General features: G+C 41.4%; 1 protein-coding gene across 13 annotated transcripts in view; it reads right to left on the bottom strand.

The window, feature by feature from the left end:
• Clip1 (CAP-Gly domain containing linker protein 1) overlaps positions 1-19,696 on the bottom strand; it is a 99,879-nt gene that overhangs the window by 12,836 nt on the left and 67,347 nt on the right. For all 13 annotated transcript variants that reach the window (XM_048785548.1, XM_048785537.1, XM_048785549.1 and 10 more), the window contains one exon: positions 17,419-17,539. In XM_048785548.1, the coding sequence (XP_048641505.1) occupies positions 17,419-17,539 (121 nt within the window). The remainder of the gene's footprint in view (positions 1-17,418; positions 17,540-19,696) is intronic.

Here is a 19,696-nt window from a genome sequence, read left to right as displayed (position 1 = left end):
GGACATCTTAAGCTTTCAATAAGTGTGGCAACAGCTTTAATGAGTGACACAGCTCCACTACTAACACCATCATTCTTTTAGTTAAATCAGAGAGGTCCAGTGTCGCTAGCTAGCAGAGGAAAAGGAGCAGGTCCTCTGCTCTCAGTAGGCTTCACCTGACTTGCCTCTCACTTCAACAAACAGTTGGTAAGGGGCTACTTTGTTCTAAGCACTTGACTATACATTTATAAAACAAGGAGGTCCCAAAATCTCCAGCAGTTCTTTCCTTCTTAAATCCTATTATTATTATTATATGAACCATAAAAAACCAAGATTCATATAATCTGTGAAAGAAGAGAACTGCTCTCAGTATGCACCATGCATCACCATTTTGCCAAATATCAATTTCAACTCACGCTGTTAATAAAACAAAAGGGTGAAAAAGCTCTTATGAGTTGTTTTTAACCCAATGATACCTAAAGGTCATGTGATAGTTTCCAATAGTCCACAATTTAAGTTTCTAATTCTTCATATGTTATAATCACAATTAATTATGTATCAGGTATGTATGTGCTTTGTTATGAGGTCATCATATTTAAAACATTCTCACACATACATACACATATGGATTGAATATAACTGTACATTCATCATGAAGTCTAGAGTCAACATCCAGGCTTTTCACTGTTGTCTCTACTTTCCCCGCCCATTAAGATATATGCTTTTGCTGCATGAGTAATTCACAGAAATGCTTAGAGGAAGCAAAAAGAGGGGGAGGCGAACTTTAAAAATGAAATGAGAAGCATAACATCTGGAGAGTGGGATGTGGATGAGAAGGGCTTTCACTTTTGCTTTTTATTCAATTTATAGTTCTATGTTAAACATGAAGCCTATTTGAAAAATTATAACAGGGGCTGGAGAGGCAGCACACATGAGAGGTGCTGGGGATGAGTCCCCAGCACCAAAAAAGTAGAAGAAATACAAACTGCTAAATACAGCTAGAAGATAAAACACTGTTTTCTATAAAGATCAGTACAATGCTGGGCATGGTGGTGCAGGCCTCCCACTGGGGAGGCTGAGGCTGAAGGATCTTAAGTTCAGGGCCAGCCAGGGCAATTTAGAGGGATCCTGTCTCAAAATAAAAAGAACTGGGAATATAGTTCAGTTGTACAGTGCCCTGGGTTTAATCTCCAGTACAAACAAACAAACATATCAGTAAAGGACTGGAGCTGTAGTTCAGCGGTACAGTGCTCGTCTCTCATCATAAAGCAGTGGGTTTGATCCCCAGGTCCACAGAAACAAACAAAAAACCAAAACAGATCAGTATAGTAAGTACTAAACTTCTATAGCTTGGAAATCTGGGCACACTAATCTCCAAGGAAGAGGGAGAATCTCTGCACACTGTTTTATCTTTATTTCAATAATTCATTTTTACGATACTGGGGACTGAACCCAAGGCCTTGCACATGCTAGGCAAGGCCCTAGCACTGAGCTATATCCCCACCCCTTTTTAATTTTATTTTGAGACAGGGCCTCACTATGTTGATGAAGCTGTCCTTGAACTTGCAATCCTGCCTCAGCCTCCCCAGTGATTGGGACTGTAGGTATGCACCACCATGCCTGGCTTGCATGTTGCTTTTTGTGGTACTGGATGATTTTTTCAAATGTTCATTTATAATTCAAATTTTTGTTTTTGAGTTATGTCGTGTCCTTTATCCATTTATACATTCATTATAAGCATTTTCCAACCTTAAATGTGTTGATTGTAAAAATATTTTATAATCAAATATAAAAATAAAAATATAATAAAAATATTTTTAGGGGCTGGGGTCGTGGCTCAGAGGTCGAGCACTTGCCTATCATGTGAGGCACTGGGTTCGATTCTCAGCACCACATAGAGGCAAATAAATAAAGGTCCATTAATAACTAAGAAAAATATTTTTACTGGGCTGGGGATGTGGCTCAAGAGGTAGCGCGCTCGCCTGGCATGCATGTGGCCCGGGTTCGATCCTCAGCACCACATACAAACAAAGATGTTGTGTCCGCTGAAAACTAAAAATAAATAAATATATATATATATATTTTTAAAAAATATTTTTACTTCTTGGAACCAAAGATCAAACCCAGTGCCTTGTATGTGCGCTCAACCACTCCTATTAATGATTTCTAACTTCACAATACTGTGGTTAGAGAACATACATTGCAATGTTTCAAATTCACTAAAAACTATTTTATGGCCTAATATGTATTCTATCTTGGAGAACGTTCCATGTGAGGTGTGAAGAATGTGTCCTCTGCTGTTGGGGGACAGAGCGCTCTACAGGCCACTGCTATGTCTAGCAGTGTTCCATTTCCTTGTTGGTCTTCTGTGTGGTTGCTTATCCATCACTGAAATAGGGAGTACTGAAATCTCCAACTGGCATTGGTGAACTGTTTCTCCTTTATGGTTCTATCAGGTTTGCTTCAAGTATCTTGAGGCTTTGTTATGCAAAGCAGGTGTTACATCTTCTTGAAGACTGACCTTTTCGATCATTATCAAAAGTCATCTTGTTTCTAGTAACAACTTTGGCTTTCTAGTCTATTTTGACTATTAGTACAGACTCTCCAGGTTGCTTCTAGTTACCGTTTATGTGGTAGATCTTGTTCCGTCCTTTTAGTTTCAGCCTCTTTGGATTTCTAAATATAAACTATGTCTTACAAACAGCTAGTTAAACCATGGTTTTAAAAAATCCATTCTGCCTGCTGATATTGTGATGCACACTGTAATCTCAGCTTTCAGGAGGCTTAGACAAAAGGATCACAAGTTCAAGGCCAGCCTGGGCAACTTTGAGACTCTGTCTTAAAATTTAAAAGGGCTGCAAACATAACTCTGAGACAGAGAAACTGTTTTTAAAAAAAATCCATTCTGCCAGTCTGGGGCTGTGGCTCAGTGGCAGAGCACTTGCCTAGCACATGTGAGGCCCTGAGTTCAATCCTCATCACCATATAAAAAATAAATGAATCCATTCTGTCAATCCCTACTCTTTAAATCAAGTACTTAATCCCTTTACATTTACTGTGGTTATGAATAAGATTACATACTGTTTGATTCCATTTATAACCTACTAGAAAAGTCAAAAACTATGGGGCCAGAAAAGAGATAAGGGATTTGCAAAGATTAGATGGTGACTACTTTATAGGCAGCATGAGAAAACCTCTTGGGGTGAAGGAAATCTTAATTGTAAGGTCAGTTATATGACTATATATTCATCAAAACTCACCAAACCCCATACTTACGAAGGATGAATTTTATGTAAATTTGACCCCAATAAACAAAACTTGGAGGTAAAACAAGTTCAAATAATTTGTACAATATAACTTTTATTAAAAAATATAACTATGTGGGGCTGGGGATGTGGCTCAAGCGGTAGCGCGCTTGCCTGGCATGCGTGCGGCCCAGGTTCGATCCTCAGCACCACATACAAACAAAGATGTTGTGCGCCGAAAACTAAAAAATAAATATTTAAAAAAAATAACTATGTATATGTGTGCATTTGTAAATGCTGCTAAACACATAGCAAATAGTAAGAAGCAGGACATAAAATCAACATTAAAAAATCAATACTTTTCCTATACACCAATAACAAATTTGCTGAAAAAGAAAACAAATACAATTCACAGTAACCTCAAAACAACAATAATAAAAACCCAGGAAACCCCAACCAGGGAGGTTAAAGACCTCTACAATGAAAACTACAGACACTGAAGAAAAGAAATTGAAGAAGACCTTAGAAGATGGAAAGACCTCCCAAGTTCTTGGATATGTAGAATTAATATTGTTAAAATGACTATATTATTAAAAGCAGTCTACAGATTCAAAGCAATCCCCACTGAAATACCAATGACATTCATCACAGATTTAGAAAAAACAGTCCTAAAATTTATTTGGAAAAATAAAAGGCCCAAAAGAGCCAAAACAATTCTAAGCCAAAAAAACATTGCTGGAGGCATCACAATACCTGACTTCATATTACATTACAAATTTATAGTAACGAGCCGCATGGTACTGGCATAAAAACAGACACATGACCAGTGGTACAGAACAAAAGACACGGAAACAAACGGCACAGATAAAGACATCTGATCCCTGACAAAAGCACCCCAAATATACACTGGAAAAAAGACAGCCTTTTCAAAAATGGTGCTGGGAAAACTGGTTACCCATATGTAGGAGAATGAAAGTAGACTTTTCTCTTTTTTAAAACCATGGTTTAACTGTAGCTGTAAGACATAGTTTATATCTCTCATCCTGCACAAAAATTAACTTGAAATGGACTAAAGACCTAGGAATTGGAGCAGATGCAACTCTTAGAAGGAAATGTAGGGTCAACACTCCAACATATAGACACAGGCATATAGCCTTCCTCAATAGGATCCCTAAGCTCAGGAAATAATACCAAATATAACAAATGGGATGGCATCAAACAAGAAGCTTCTGCACAGCAAAGAAAACAATTTACACATGAAGACAGAACCCACAGGATGGGAGAAAATCTTTGCTAGCTACTCTTCTGATAGTATTAATATAGAGAATATACAAAGAATTCAAACTTAACACCAAAAAAAACCTAATTAATAAATAGGCAAATAAACCAGACAGACACTTCTGAAAAGAAGTACAAAGGGCCAACAAATAATGAAGACTTGTTTAATATCTTTAGTAATTAGGGAAACGCAGATCAAAACAACACTGAAATTTCAGTTGAGTAATAGTAAATGCTGAAGAGGATGTGGAGAAAAAGGAACATGATCACACTGTTGGTAGAACTGTAAATTAGTACAGCCATTATGGTAATCAGCATGGAGGCTCCTCAAAAGACTAGGCCTGAAACCACCCACGAGACCCCGCTACACCATTCCTCAGGATTTATCCTTGAAGAATTAAAGTCATACTACAGCGACACACGCACACCCACCTTTAGAGCAGCATGATTCACAATAGGCAAATTATGGAACCTGCCTAGGTGTCCACCAGTGGATTAAAAGAAAATGTGGTAGATATACACAATGGAGTTTTATTCAGTCATGAATAAAAATGAAATTATATCATTTCTTTTTCTTTTGAGAGAGAGAGAGAGAGAGAGAATTTCTTAATATTTATTTATTTATTTTAGTTTTCAGCAGACACAACATCTTTGTTTGTATGTGGTGCTGAGGATCGAACCTGGGCAGCATGCATGCCAGGCGAGCGCGCTACCGCTTGAGCCACATCCCCAGCCCATCATTTCTTGAAAAGTGGAGAACATCATGCTAAGTGAAATAAGCCAAACTCAGAAAATCAAGGGTCATACGTTTTCTGTGGAAACTATAGAGAGTAAAAAAAAAAAAAAAAAAAATGGGGGCCAGGATATCTCATGAAAATATGAGCTCAGTACAAGAAGGGAACCAGGGCAAGGAGAAAGGGGAGGGAAGGGGAGAATCCCACTATTACGTATAATTATAACATACCAATCAAGGAGAAAATAAAACAATGGTAAAGAAAGATAAATAACCATTTTTAATATTGCCTCAGTGGAGTGGTAATGGGAGGAGTAATGATTTTTAAATTACCCGTATCTGTACTGGTGGTTCATGTTACAAATGTGTGATAGCTCTAGTTTTAAAATAACAATACAATTTAAAAGGAATAAGTAATTCTTATTTTTTAGAGATAAAAATATTTGTAGATGAAATGACAGGAATGCATTTGCTTCCAAGCAATTGGGGCAGACAGGGTGGGGGCCAATCGGGAGTGCAACTGAAACCAGAGCGGCCAGGAGCTGGGCTGGGCTGGGCGGCAGAGGCTGCTCACAGGAGGCCCTGGGTTCCATGTTTGTACTGGGGTGGGGTGGGGGGGCCTCTTGGTGAGTGGAACTCACACAGGCATGCTGTACTGCTCACACTGCCTCTATGTTGTGCTTGAATTTTTTTATATTGAAAGAATAAAAAAAAATAGCACAGTTTGGACCAAACTGGATCAGAAAGTCCCAATAGTTCTGTGAACAGACATGGTAGGTGCTTTGCTTTAAATCTGTCATTCAAGCTAAGACAAGTCCTAGCTTGACTGAACTGAAGGCCATGTAGAAGTTCAATGTCATCATGTGCACAAATCTTACTTAATAGACTCAGTAAAACCACCGAATAAAAATCTTTGTGGGGAAGAGGAGCACTTTGTTTTGTTCACTGCTATTTCTAGTTCTGGAACATGGGCACTTAGTAAGTGATCACTAACTACACCAAGTGAAGGACTGTGATGGTGGGTCAGAGGCCATGCCCCCGGTGAGCGCGAGGCAGGAGTGGCCTGTGGCAGGGCTCCCACACAGCCGGGCACTCCGCTGAGCTGAACCAGGTAACCAAGCGTCTTAGGCTGGCTCCTCCCTCCTGCCTCTCCTCTAGGCAGGCAGGCAGGCAGGCGTCTGGAGCTCCACCTTGACAGCACAAAGCACACTTCCAAGGTCTGAGGCTCTGGTCTGCCTCCCACACAGATGTCTGCTCTTGGAAATGGAGATGGTAATGGGGAGAAAGGAAGAGGAGAATTCAGTGACTCTCAAAGATTTTCGTGGTAATGCTCTTTCATAGAGGAAAGGAAGGTATGCTGCTCAGACCCCACTTTCCAGGCAGGTCTCGTAGCCCAGCGTCAGGAGTGCTATAAGGAGACAGCTCAGCTGAAGGCCCGTTCAGGGGCTGCCAAAGTGGCAGAGCCCCCTCTGCTCAGGTCACATCCCCTTGCCAGGATAGACCATACTCAGTGACCAATCAATGTGGGATTTTATAAGACTAGCTATCTCAGTTCAATTTAGAACAAATCTGAAAGGCCACTCCAGCCAGAGTTCTCCATGGGGTCAGCCAAGGCTGACATGGGGCCTGCACAACACCTCAACATGTACACCTGCCCACTGCTGCTTCTCTCTCCACAGGTGCTTCCCCAAGGCTGTCCCTAGGAAACGCCAGCCCTTGGCGCTCTCAGCCTGCTTCCCAGGGAATTTAACCTGCAGTGGTACAGTGGTGTGCACCCAGTAACCAACCTAACTTTTTTTGGTACTGGGGAGTGAACCCAGGGGTACTTAACCACTGAGCTATATCCTCAGCCCTTTTTTATTTTTTGAGACAAGTTCTCACTAAATTGTTTAGGGCTTTGCTATGTTGCTGAGGCTGGCCTCAAATTTGTGATCCTCCTGCCTCAGCCTCCCCAAGTTGCTGGGATTTCAGCCCAACCTAAGTTCTTGAAAGAGTCAGAAAAAGAGAGCATGCCTTAAAGACTGGCTTGAGTTTACATGAATACATAGATGGAGTATATAAATAAGTAAATACGAGTGTGTTTGCATCCTCAAATACATATACACACAGTTTTCATGGTCCTTTATCAAAGAAAGCTGCTGATGAGCCAGGCATGCCTATAATCCCAGCAGTTTGAAAAGCTGAGGCAGGAGCCTGGCACGGTGGCGCATGCCTGTAACCCCAGTGGCTTGGGAGGCTGAGACAGGAGAATCGCGAGTTCAAAGCCAGCCTCAACAATTGCGAGATGCTAAGCAACTCAGTGAGACCTTGTCTCTAAATAAAATTAAAATAGGGCTGGGGATGTAGCTCGGTAGTTAAGTGGCTCTGGGTTCAATCTTAGGACCAGAAACAAGGGGAGGGGGTATAAATTCACATTCACCAAATGATCAAAATTAACATCAGCAATAAGGGAACAAAGTTACATTATGTGAAACCTCCCTGCAAGGTAGAAGATCACTCACACAGGCTCCTGCTCACATAGGACCCCCCAATACCACCGAGGAAACATCATACAAACAGAAAACAAGGGAGTTTATAAAACTTAACTGTTTTGTTTGTTGGCTTTTTATTTTGAGAAAAGTCTTGCCAAGCTGCCCAGGCTGGCCTTGAAGTTGCAATCCTCCTGTCTCAGCCTCCCAAACAGCTGGAACTATAGGGGTGCACTATTGCGCCCAGCAGGCCTGTTCTCTTAAATGTCAGTGTCAATAGACAGAGGAAGCACTCCAGAATGAAGGACACCAGAGAGACACTCAATGAACATAATAGAACCCTGAATCCAAAAACAAACTAAAAAGTGCCATAAAAGGCCAGGACTGGGACCCCAGGAACACGGCCGATTCACTAGGCCACCTATGGAAGTGGTACCAAGGTGAGACTTCCTTAACAGCTCCACCATGTTTACATAAAAACCATCCTTGGAGTATATGAGCATGCCTCGCTCCATTCTTACAACTTCTCACCGAGTTTGAAATAATTTCCAAACAAAATGCTAAACACTGTTCTGCATCTGCCACTCCCAGGGCCATTCGCTTGCCTGTCCATTTACTAGACTTAACTTTTAGTTTTTGATGGACCTTTATTTTATTTATTTCTATGTGGCGCTGAGAATCAAACCCAGTGCCTCACACATACTAGGCAAGTGCTTTTCCACCGAGCCACAACCCCAGCCCCTAGACTCAACTCTTACGTCAGTATTTTTTCCAGTTTTTCTTTAACTAGGGCCATGTCTCATTTGGCCTGATTTATCATTAGGTGGCTACACAGTTTTCTGATGTCGAATGTGGGCTGCTGAACTTTTTCTTAATTAAAATATTTTATAAGAAATTTGTTTTTCCTGCCTGAGCACTGAGGAATTATTTTTTTGTTCTTGAGTTTCAATAATAACCAGGATTTGGGGGATTGTTTTGTTTTTCTGGTGTCAACTGTTCTGGATTGACTTTTCCAGTGGGTCCCTATAGGGTCTCCATTCAAAGCATCCTGTCCTTTCTGTCTGCACATTCAGTTCTTCCTTCACTTGGGGAAAATTCCTTACTCATCTCCCAATACAACCATGACGCCCCTGATCATGTTTTGGTGAACAGTGCACCCCACACATGATGTTGGTCCATGAGATTGCCACAGATCTGGAAAGTCCCTGTCTCCTAAAGATGCCCGAGTTATCCAGCTACTCACATTTGTGGGCATGCTGGCGTAAACAAACCTGCTTAGATGTGCACACATAAAATTACCCGTGTGCTATGCACAGTACATACTGTCATCTGTGAACCGTAGCTGCACAAAAGGCAGATCCCCAGAATTTGGGAATAAGGTTTAATGTACTTTTTCTGTTTTTGTTTTTGAGGTGCTGGGGATTGAACCCTGTGCCTTGCACATGCTAGACAAACACTTTACCAATGAACCACGTCCCCAGCCCCAGCCCTACCACTGTGTTATAACGGTAGTCAGTACAGGAACCCTCTGTACAGGATTTATAGCTTTGGAGCAATAAGCTGTGCCCTATGACCTACGTGAGCAGGAAGCTATACCATCTAGGTTTTGTTGTTTTTTGTTTGTTTGTTTTTGTTTTAACACTAGGGATTGAACCTAGGCAAGCCTCTCCTCCTGAACTACAGCCCTAGCTATTTTACTTCGGGGCTGGTCATAAACCTACAATCCTCCTGCCTCAACTTCCCAAGGTGCTGAGATTACAGGTGTGGGCCCTGTGCCTGGCCCCCACAGTCTGTGGAAGTACGCTTGATGTTGCTCAGGCAACAAAGGCAACCACCTAAAGACATTTCACAGAAAGTGTTCCTGTTGTCAAACAAAGCAGAACGGTCCTTTTTCCTTACATTTATTGAGTTTGTTACTGCACGGATGCTCATCACACCCATTTTGGATTATCTTCATACTTCATCATTATTATCTTTCATCTAATTGTTCCAACATCTTTGTTTTCTTCCCCATTTATGATGAATAGGCCAAGCCTTTCCTTGATATATTTGGAAACATTCATAAGGTTCCATTTCTGATTTTTTTCTTTTTTGTAATTTTTCTTTTTCCTGTTTCTGATTTACTTGGTAGTTCTAATATGGCATGGTTTTTGTCTAAAATTTCTTTTTTTCTTCCCTTCAAGATAGGATCTGGCTAAGTTGCTGAGGTTGGCCTTGAACTTGAGATCCTCCTGCCTCAGCCTGCCAAGTCTCTGGGATTACAGGTGTGCACCATGCACCAGGCTTCAATTTGTTTCCTTAGCTTTTCATTCTTGGTTACAGTTATGTGGTTGGATCACCTCTGTGAGCACTTGGTTTACTCAAATAATTTAAGTTTTTATAAAACATGAAGCACTATTTGGGTAATGGATAATGTCTGAGTAATGTTTCCTCATGGCCTGAATTTCTCTTTTCTCGTTGGACTCCTATGTTCCTTTCTTTTTTCCCTTTTACTATAATGGGTATTCAACTGTTCATCTCATCATAGGCAGGTTTACACCTTAATTTGCTAGGTGCATTTCCCCTGAGACCTTCCAACCAGAAGGCCTTTTCTCTCCACCCCCAAGCTAAACTGAGAAGCTGGGCACTGCAGTCTACAGTTTCGGCAGCCCAAGGGCCCTGGGGTAGAGGAAAGATGGCGGGAATAGGAGCAGTGGAATCTGTTAGAGGTCTCTTTTCTTTAGGGTCCTGTACCTCATTCTTCTGTCTGAACAGAGGTGATCCTGTCCCCACAGGATGCCCTCAGGCATCAGTCTTGGGGCAGACATTACAGGGAAGCACTTTCAGCATCTGCTCTCTCCTCCCTGGAGAAGGAAGCTGGCCTCCTGTGGCTGGAGGCCTTCGTGTGATTAATGCTCTCCTGGAGGTCTGAGCTTTTCTTCCTGAATAAGAAGGTGAAGCTGTGAGGAGAGTCCTTGCCTTCTTGGTGGCCTTCCCCTGCTTCCCTCTGGAAGGCACGATCTCTGGAATAGACAAGAGCTAACGCTGAGGATGGAAGCAAAGCAGAGCGGAAAGGAAGGGCTGCTCCGCGAGGCCATTCCTGAGGGGCTCTTCCTGCTGGATGCCTACCTGTGGACTGACTGTCAGGGCCCACCAGTGTTTGCTGGCTGGACAAACTGGAAAATGACAATTGGCAGTTTTTCCCACTTATGATAAAGTCCTGAGGTGGAAGGAGAGGACTTCTGCACTCACAAATCTCCCCTGGACTTTCCCCAAGCTGCCTCCTTGCCTTGGCAGTCTAAGGTTTTCCTACTGGATTGAGCTTGAAGATAGGCAGAATTAAAGCAAAAATTTCCAGAAATTTTCTATCCATCTTCCTTGCCACTCACCACTGGAAACACAAGATCAGTCAAACCACAATTGTGTTTCTCCTCTTGCTTACCAACATTAAAGTTTACAGAGTGAAGTTGATTACCTTTGCTGGTTTTCTGCTTCCAAAAATATATACTTTCGGTACTGAGATGGAACTCGGGGATCCTTTAACCCTGCCTGGGTTAAAACTTTATAAACCTTTTTGTTCTTTATTTTGAGACAGGTCTTACTAAACTGCCAAGATTATCTCAAACTAGCAATCCTCCTGTCTCAGGATCCAGAGCAGATGGGATTACAGGCGTACGACACTGTGCCCTGCTGGAGATACATTTTTTTAAATATTTATTTCTTAGTTGTAGTTGGACATAATATCTTTATTTTATTCATTTATTTATTTTTATGTGGTGCTGAGGATTGAACCCAGGGCTGCACACATACTGCTGAGCCACAACCCCACCCTGAGATTTATTTTTATAGTTAAAAAAAAGTGTTCATATCATTAGGTGTTGAAGGGGGAGAGATTCTGAGATCCAGTTTGAATCAGTCCTATTTGTGCAGAAGTCCCCTGAGCCCAGACTAAAATTATAATAGCTTATGATCAACATTTTTTCAAAATAATATATGACAAGCTAAAAATAGCTTTCCTTTCTAACCATTCATGTCTGAGAATTCAATTTGGATGATGAGCCCCAGTGGTCTGTGCACAGCCTCTGCTGCGGAAACCACTGGTGAGCTACAGCTGTCGACTTATCTACGCCCACTCCCGTCCCATTTCCAAAAGCAAACTGATCCTCATCCTGCAAATAACCAGGGGAAATCAGCACTGTTCCCATAGTGACTGCTCAGTGTATTTGCTTTCTTTACAGGCTGGAAATCTGTGAGGCTTGGAAATGATAAATCAGACATCTAAAGGTGACCACCCAAGGCAACTACTTCTATTGAAGAACTCACACTATTATTTTTAGCATTCCTTAAGAAAAGAAAGTAACGCTCTGTGTGGTGTCCATTAATCTTGAAGCTACATGACATAACTGAATTCACACTGACTGTGTCCACCATCCCCACACAGTAGATGCTCCACTGATTTGGTGATCAGGCTTTTGGCAACCACAACTGTGTGACAAAGGTATGGAACCAGCAGTGGCTGAAACCAGGTGCAGAAGAGGAGGCAGAGAATCCACCTCTCATGACGCAAAAGAGGACCCAGGGCCCTGGGTAAAACCAGATACTCATCCAGCTCCACATACCCATGCCTGGGCCCCTCCCTTCACACTCTGTGACGCCCACCTACTCTGCACGGAGAGAGGCACTCACGGCAGTGTTCTAAGGAGCAGAGACAGCTACAGAGCAAAGAAGGCGCAGCTTGCCCTGCTGGAGCACAGGCAGTGACATCTAGGATGGGACGATACGGGACCAAAGAAGGGGAGGACAGACAGAAATGCCCACAGGTGAAGGCTGGCAGCCAGGAGTGCAGGGCAAGCAGAGAAGCAGGCACAGGGGTGGAGTCAGCTGGGGTACATCGGTGGCAAGGCCAAGGGCTCAGAGAGAGCAGAAAGGAAGCCACTCAATTTTGCCATTACTAAGTGATGACTTTAGTCAGAGCCATTTCTGGAGTGCACTGGTGGCTAAGAGCAGGCAGCAGGGGATGGGAAATGGGAGGTGAAAAATAAAGGCAAAAACCAGATTCCTCTCTTAAAGAAAAGAGTATAAGATGGTAAGTGTGAACAGTGTGGCAAGATTTAGAACTGCTGTTAAGGAAAGGAGGATTTCCTGTCCTCTATAAGATTCTAGAGGCAGCTGCTGTAGGATGGGCTGCAGGCAACAGGGACTGGTGACAGGCTGAGTGGAGAAAGGAGGCGTACAACACTGACCAAGAGGATGAGCAAACTGTGGTACACCATCCAGCAGAACACGATCCCGCCCTGGGAAGGAAGGGAGCACCCACTCCTAACCAAAGTAGGGACTGACACATGCTTCAATATGGATAAATGCAAAACATGCTCTGTGAAGGAATCCAGTCACGAAGGACCACACAGCATGTGCTCCTATTTCTGTGAAATGTCCAGAAGAGGCCAATCCTCAGAAACAAAAAACTGGCTGCCAGAGGCCAGGGAAGCAGAATGAGAAGGGCCTGCCTCATGGCACAGGGTCTTCTTGGGGTGATGAAAATGTGTTGGAACTAGATAGAAGTGGTGGCCACACAACACTATAAATGCTCAATTAAACGCCACTGAACTATACACCGTAAAACGATTAAAAGCAACTTTTACGTGTATTTTATCACACACACACACACACACACGCACATAAGCACACATGTACACATACACACAAACCAACCTGAGGTGACAAGAAACATGGGCAGCAAACAATCAGGGCAACCCTAATTCAGGCTTCATCACTTTGGAGTCATCAAGAGGGGCTAAGTTAGGCTACTGTTAGGCTGCTGAAGAAAATAATTTCATACAGTTCAATCTAATATATCCTCTCTTAAAAGACAACACACTCTGTGCAACACTAAAAGACTGCTGTCACTGCTGATACCAGATATATCAAACACTTCTGCTGCTCATAATCCTATCTGATCCTGGCTATTGCCCTTCTCTCCACCTAAAATGAAAAAGCCAACTTGGAAAGGAGACCTAATTTTAGTTGGAGCCAGGAACAGTGGTGCATGCCTGAAATCCTAGCAACTTGGGAGGCCAAGGCAAGAGGATCACAAGTTCCAGGCCAGCCTTGGCAATTTAATTAGACTGTGTCTCAAAATAAAATATAAAAAAGGCTTTGGAGGGGCTGGGGCTGTAGCTCAGTGGCAGAGCACTTGCCTAGCATGGGTGAGGCACTGGGTCCGATCCTTAACACCACATACAAAAAAATAAGCAAATAAAATAAAGGCATGCTGTCCATTTATAACTACAAAAAATTCCTTTTTTAAAAAAAGGGTTATGGATGTGGCTTAATGGTTAAGTGCCCCTGGGCTCAATCCCTGGTATAAAAAACAAACAAAACAAGAAACACCCCCCCCACAAAAGAAGGTCTGGGGATACATCTCTGTGGGTAGAGAGCCCTGGGGTTCAATCCCCAGTACTTCCCCGCCACCCCACCAAAAAAGTTTTAGCTGGAGAGAACTGTCTGATAGAGAAAGCAGGCCACACAGAATGCACACAGGTGGATTGTTTCTGGCTTAGCCAGCTCCTTTCCAGAGGACTATGGATAAGCAGTTGATTCCCCTCCAATTGCAAAAGTACCCCCTTTACGTAGCTCCTCGGCAGTCAGGTCACATGAGGTTTCTAATGCAGAACAACAATGGCTACTATCACTCTCCAACTTTTTGTTTCTTTACTTGTTTTTTGGCATGATACTAGGGATTGAACTCTGGGCTCTGCAGATGCTGGACATGTAATCCTAGCTCCTCAGGCAGGAGGATTGCAAGTTCAAGGACAGCCTGGTCAACTCAGCAAGACCCTGTCTCAAAACAAAATAAAAACTGCTTTGGATGTAGCTCAGTGGTACAGTGCTTGCCTAGCACACATGAGGCTCTGGCTTCAATCCTCAGCAACACACACACACACACACACACACACACACACACACACAAACGTTTTGAAAGTATAGAGCCTAATGAATTAATTTTCTATAAACTAAGGGTGCTTCTAAGTTATTTTAAGTGAACGAGTCTCACTTGGAAAGTCAAAGGTCATGTTTTCTCTTCTATGTGGAGGTTAGAGAGAAAATAGGGGGAAAAGGGCAAGGTAACTCTTGAAAATAGAAAGGATACCAAATGAATAGAGGAAGGGGACCAGGAGAGGGAAAGGGGAGGAACTGGGGAATGAACTTGACCAAATTACGTTATGTGCATATATGAGTATGTAACAATGGATCTCACTAATATGTATAATGCACCAATGAAAAAGATAAAAGATTAATAAATAAACAGGAGATTCTCTCTACTCTTTTGAAATATATTTGTATCAATAATAATCTATAATGGTTTCTGGTAATCAGTATCACTCTCCTCATTCTCTATCATCAAAGCTATTGTTTTATTTCACACCCACCTGTCTTTTTTGAGTTAAATATTACAAAAGGAAGTCACTTTCTTAGCTGGTCCTTATAGGTGTTATTTTCTAACACCCTGCAAAATAACTGATTTTCAAATTATTAATCACAAAACCTTTTCAGTATGAAGCTACCTGAAACCCCTCTTGTGAAGAGAATAGAGCTACCAGGATGCAAAGGAGCTCTGGAAACCTCTGTCCAAGGAGTCACGGGGTCTCCTGAGCTCCTTCTAGCACTAAGCAACAGAGACAAGCAATCTGTCAGTCCAGTTAAGCTCAAAACATAAGAGGATGATCTCTTGTTCTCAGATTTATGGAATCTATTCTTTCTAACAAGATATTAAATGAAATGAGAAAAAAAAAAGGAGAAGGGAACAGACTCAACACTTGACTGAAATCCTTCTCTTCCAAGTCTTGGTGGACACACTGGTATTTAAATGTCAAATGTTTTAGATGTTCTAGCTAGTGCCAGGAAAAAAAGAACCTCTGCTGGTTAAAGGGCTACTATTTTTCATGAACTCCAATTTCTCACACGCTGATCAAAAGACATGCACTGACTCTACATAGTCAACACACTTTGATTCTTTTCCAGATCCAAATCAGAAGATGACATGTATCTCTTGAAACTATTTGCTGAATAATATTGAGCAAATGCTTATGTTCCCTGTGGTTCCATTTCCTCTTTCATGAACAGGATAACATTAGTGCCCCCATGCAGAATTGTGGTAATGACTGAGATGATAGCTGTCATCTATTTGTGCCTGCCACACAGTAAGAGCCTGTAAAGCTACTATCACCAGCACCAGCACCAGCATCACCATCTTGGGCTCTGGAGAGACATGGCACTTCTTTCATGACACGAGAAAACTGTGGAATGCTATAATGAAGACTTTAAAGGACTTAGTGCTGGAAAGAGCTCAGGAGACCCCGTGGTGACTCCTTTAAAGTCTGAAATCAACTCTCCTAAAAATGTTTTCACCACAAACTGCACTGTATCAATGAGCACTCAATACAATGACCCCAAACTCCTCCATCCCAAGTGAAAATTAACGTTTGCAAGACACAATGGGGAAAAAATTCTTTTTCCCTTTGTATTATCAAAGTAAGAATGAATGACTATACAAAAAAAGTCTCCTAAAAAATTTAAAGCTCCTGCTCTGACAGCAGAAGTGACTAACAATTCAACACTCTGATTTGACTGTTAGCAAGGAATACAAAGCAGAATACAGCGTCCTTTTTTTTTTCTTAATACTTTTAATTGTAGATGAACACAATACCCTGGTGCTGAGGATCAAACCCAGTGTCTCCCACATACCATGAACCACAATCTCTGCCCAGACTACAGCATCCTTTATAATCAATTTTGTTCCCATGGCTAATCAACTTCTGTCAGGAACCTCTGTAATTTAAATATAGAAGCAAATGGCTATATATATCCATTTTATATATATCAAATGCACACTAGTGCACATATATTCAATTTCATTAGCAAATGCTTGAACAATTCTTGAAAAGCAGAGTTCTATTTAAAATCAACTGTCAACTCTCCCACAAAAATCCAAATTCTTTTTTTTTTAAGTTGTAGATGGACACAATATCTTTTTTTTTTTTTTTTTAAGAGAGAGAGAGAGAGAAGGAGAGAGAGAATTTTTCAGTATTTATTTTTTAGTTCTCGGTGGACACAACATCTTTATTTATTTTATTTTATTTTTTTATGTGGTGCTGAGGATCGAACCCAGTGCCCTGTGCATGCCAGGCGAGCGCGCTACCGCTTGAGCCACATCCCCAGCCCCGGACACGATATCTTTATTCATTCATTTTTTAATGTGGTGCTAAGGATCGAACCAATGCCTCACACATGTGAGGCAGGCCCTCTACCACTGAACTATAGCCCCAGCCCCAAAATCCATATTCTTAAAGTCTGCTTCCTTAAAACCAATTCTGATGAAAAAAAATCTTGAGAAAAATAATTTTGAAATCCAAACAATGGTAAGAAGATATTGTCCCCTTCCATTTAAATGCTTTGCTACAATCACCTAATAAGGACCTTTTTTCCTACTTGCTTGCGAGATCAAGTGTCTTGTGTTCTTTTATTTTATTTCTGTTAATGAATCTGTCAGTTCACTTCTGACCTGAATTCTACACAGCACACCTGAAAGCAAGGAGACACACAGCACAGGTAGTCGGAAATCCCACTTGAAATGGGCGCAACCACACTGAGGAGACTTGAGCAGCCTCCAGGAGCACTGCAACAGCAGCAGATGTCAGCACAGCAGATCCAGAAACCCCACCAAAGGTCCACTGACCTTTTGATGACTTGTGACTTCGTCCCTGCTTCTCCCCAGCTCCTCGGCAAGTTTGACGTTCTCTTCTTGCAGTGCTGAAAGCTGCTGGGACTTCTGAGCTGCCGCCTGCTTTAGGGTTTCTCTGCAAGGACAGTGAGTGCAGGGTTACCATAGAAACAAGACAGGCAAGGAAACTGTGGGAGACAACCAGCTTCATAAGCACTGAGGAAAATAGACCTGGGTCACGTGCCCCATAGGCTCTATAATAACAGGAGACAGTGTTATCTACACACAGGAGGGGCCTCATGGCTTTAACCTCTAAAAGGAGGGCAGCTGTCCACAATTACTGTTTTTTAAAACCTAATAAACACTATAGCCATTCTCCCACCAATCACACTTACTCCACATGAAAGGGAATTTTGCAATGAAATAAATGAGAAGGTCAGTATAGTCCTCCCATCTTTAGGAATATGTCCACTAATGTTAATAAAGTGGTTTAATTTGCTGCCAAGGCTTTCTGTTCTACCTGCACAGATCTATAATCTGTTTTTCTCTGTTAGTCATAAAAATCTAATGGTTCCATTTGCCAGTAACTGTCAGAGTCAAGCGCTGATGTGAATCTGAACAGACTTTTAGGACACCTAGAAATGAAATGCCTAAGGAAATGGCTTCCCAATTAAGCATTAGGTATTTTATTTCATGGTATTCTTTTCATTAATGCTAATAATTTTTTTAAGGCAAATTAAAATATACTATAGCCTGCTAACCCATACCACAAGTATTTTTACTTAGGCAGGTATTTACAAGGAAGGCACGTTTAGTAAATATCTTCCCATTATTAAAATTAAACCAAAATACACATTCTAAATTATTATCCTCAACACATGGATATTCAAAATATTTTACTTGATTGCTGGGTATTAATTTTGTGCCATGGAAGGTTTTGATGCAATTGTGAATTTTAAATAAGCCTGTGCTGGTGAATCTCCACTCAAAGGCTGTCATATGTGGCTGAATTCTGAATCCAGTCATCTGGGCATGAATCCATCTGCTGATGCATGAACACATCTATTTTTAACTTCAATTGTCTAATGGGTGGCAGTGCTTGGCATCTTCAATCTCTCGGTTTCTAATTCTCCACCTACCTATAATATGCATACTGTGAGGACTTCATGAAGATTTGGGGGGAATCAATCTACACAAAAATTCTCTTAGAACACTAAATTAGACCTATAGAGATATTTAGAAAATGAGGAAAAAGTGAGAAGGAATTTTAGTTTCAGGTAATTAGTGACTCAAAAGCTAGAAGGCATGATTTTAATTATGGATCTATCTATTGCTGTATCATTCACTCACACACGCATATATAAATATGCCCACACCACACACTGAAGTTCATCTGGCCAAAGTCCAAAAATCCTTGATAAATCGGAAGATTTTTACTTCTGATTAAATCATAAGCCAAACATTGCATTTCTCAGGTGGTCACTACCTTCAAGAGGCCATCTGGTCTCAGCATTTGTGTGCCTGTCACATCACAGTAATATCTGTGCTGCTCCTCTCTTTCTTCCCTCTTAAAAATCCCCCCCCACTTTTTTTTTTTTTTTTTTTTTTTTGGTACTGGAAATTGAACCCAAGGCCTTGCACATGTTAGATAAGTGCTCTACCACTGAGCCACAGCTCCAGCTTTTTTTTTCATTTTATTTTGAGACAGAATCTCAGTAAGTTGCCCAGGTGGGCCTCTAACTTGTGATCCCCCTGCCCCAGTCTCCTGAGTAGCTGGGATTACAGGCATGCACCACTGTGCCTAGTGATTTTGTCTTTAAAAATATTAATATTAATATTAAGAGGCTGCAGTAAGGAAAATTAAAACAAGGAGTCAAAGAAGTAATCTAAAATACTTGAAGTCAAAATATCCTCAAGTACTGATCTATGAAAACGGAACTTACAGTTTTATAATTTAAAAAATGCTTTCATGTACATTTTCTCATTTAACCCTCAAAGCACAGGAAGGATAATATATATTTATATTTTAAGATTATAAAACTAAAACTGAGAGAAGATTTGATCTAAATAATGTCATTAAGTCATAGAACCAAAAGAATTGGGGGCTGGGGATGTGGCTCAAGCGGTAGCGCGCTCGCCTGGCATGCGTGCGGCCCGGGGTTCGATCCTCAGCACCACATACAAACAAAGATGTTGTGTCTGCCGATAACTAAAAAATAAATATTAAAAATTCTCTCTCTCTCTCTCCCCCCCCCTCTCTTTAAAAAAAAAAAAAAAAAAAAAAAAAAAAAAA

This window comes from Marmota marmota, unplaced genomic scaffold (assembly GCF_001458135.2).
Source record: "Marmota marmota marmota unplaced genomic scaffold, marMar, whole genome shotgun sequence".
In the NCBI taxonomy this organism is placed as follows: domain Eukaryota; kingdom Metazoa; phylum Chordata; class Mammalia; order Rodentia; family Sciuridae; genus Marmota; species Marmota marmota.
Note: the sequence above shows the minus strand (reverse complement) of the source record. Positions and strands in the feature narration are given on the sequence as shown.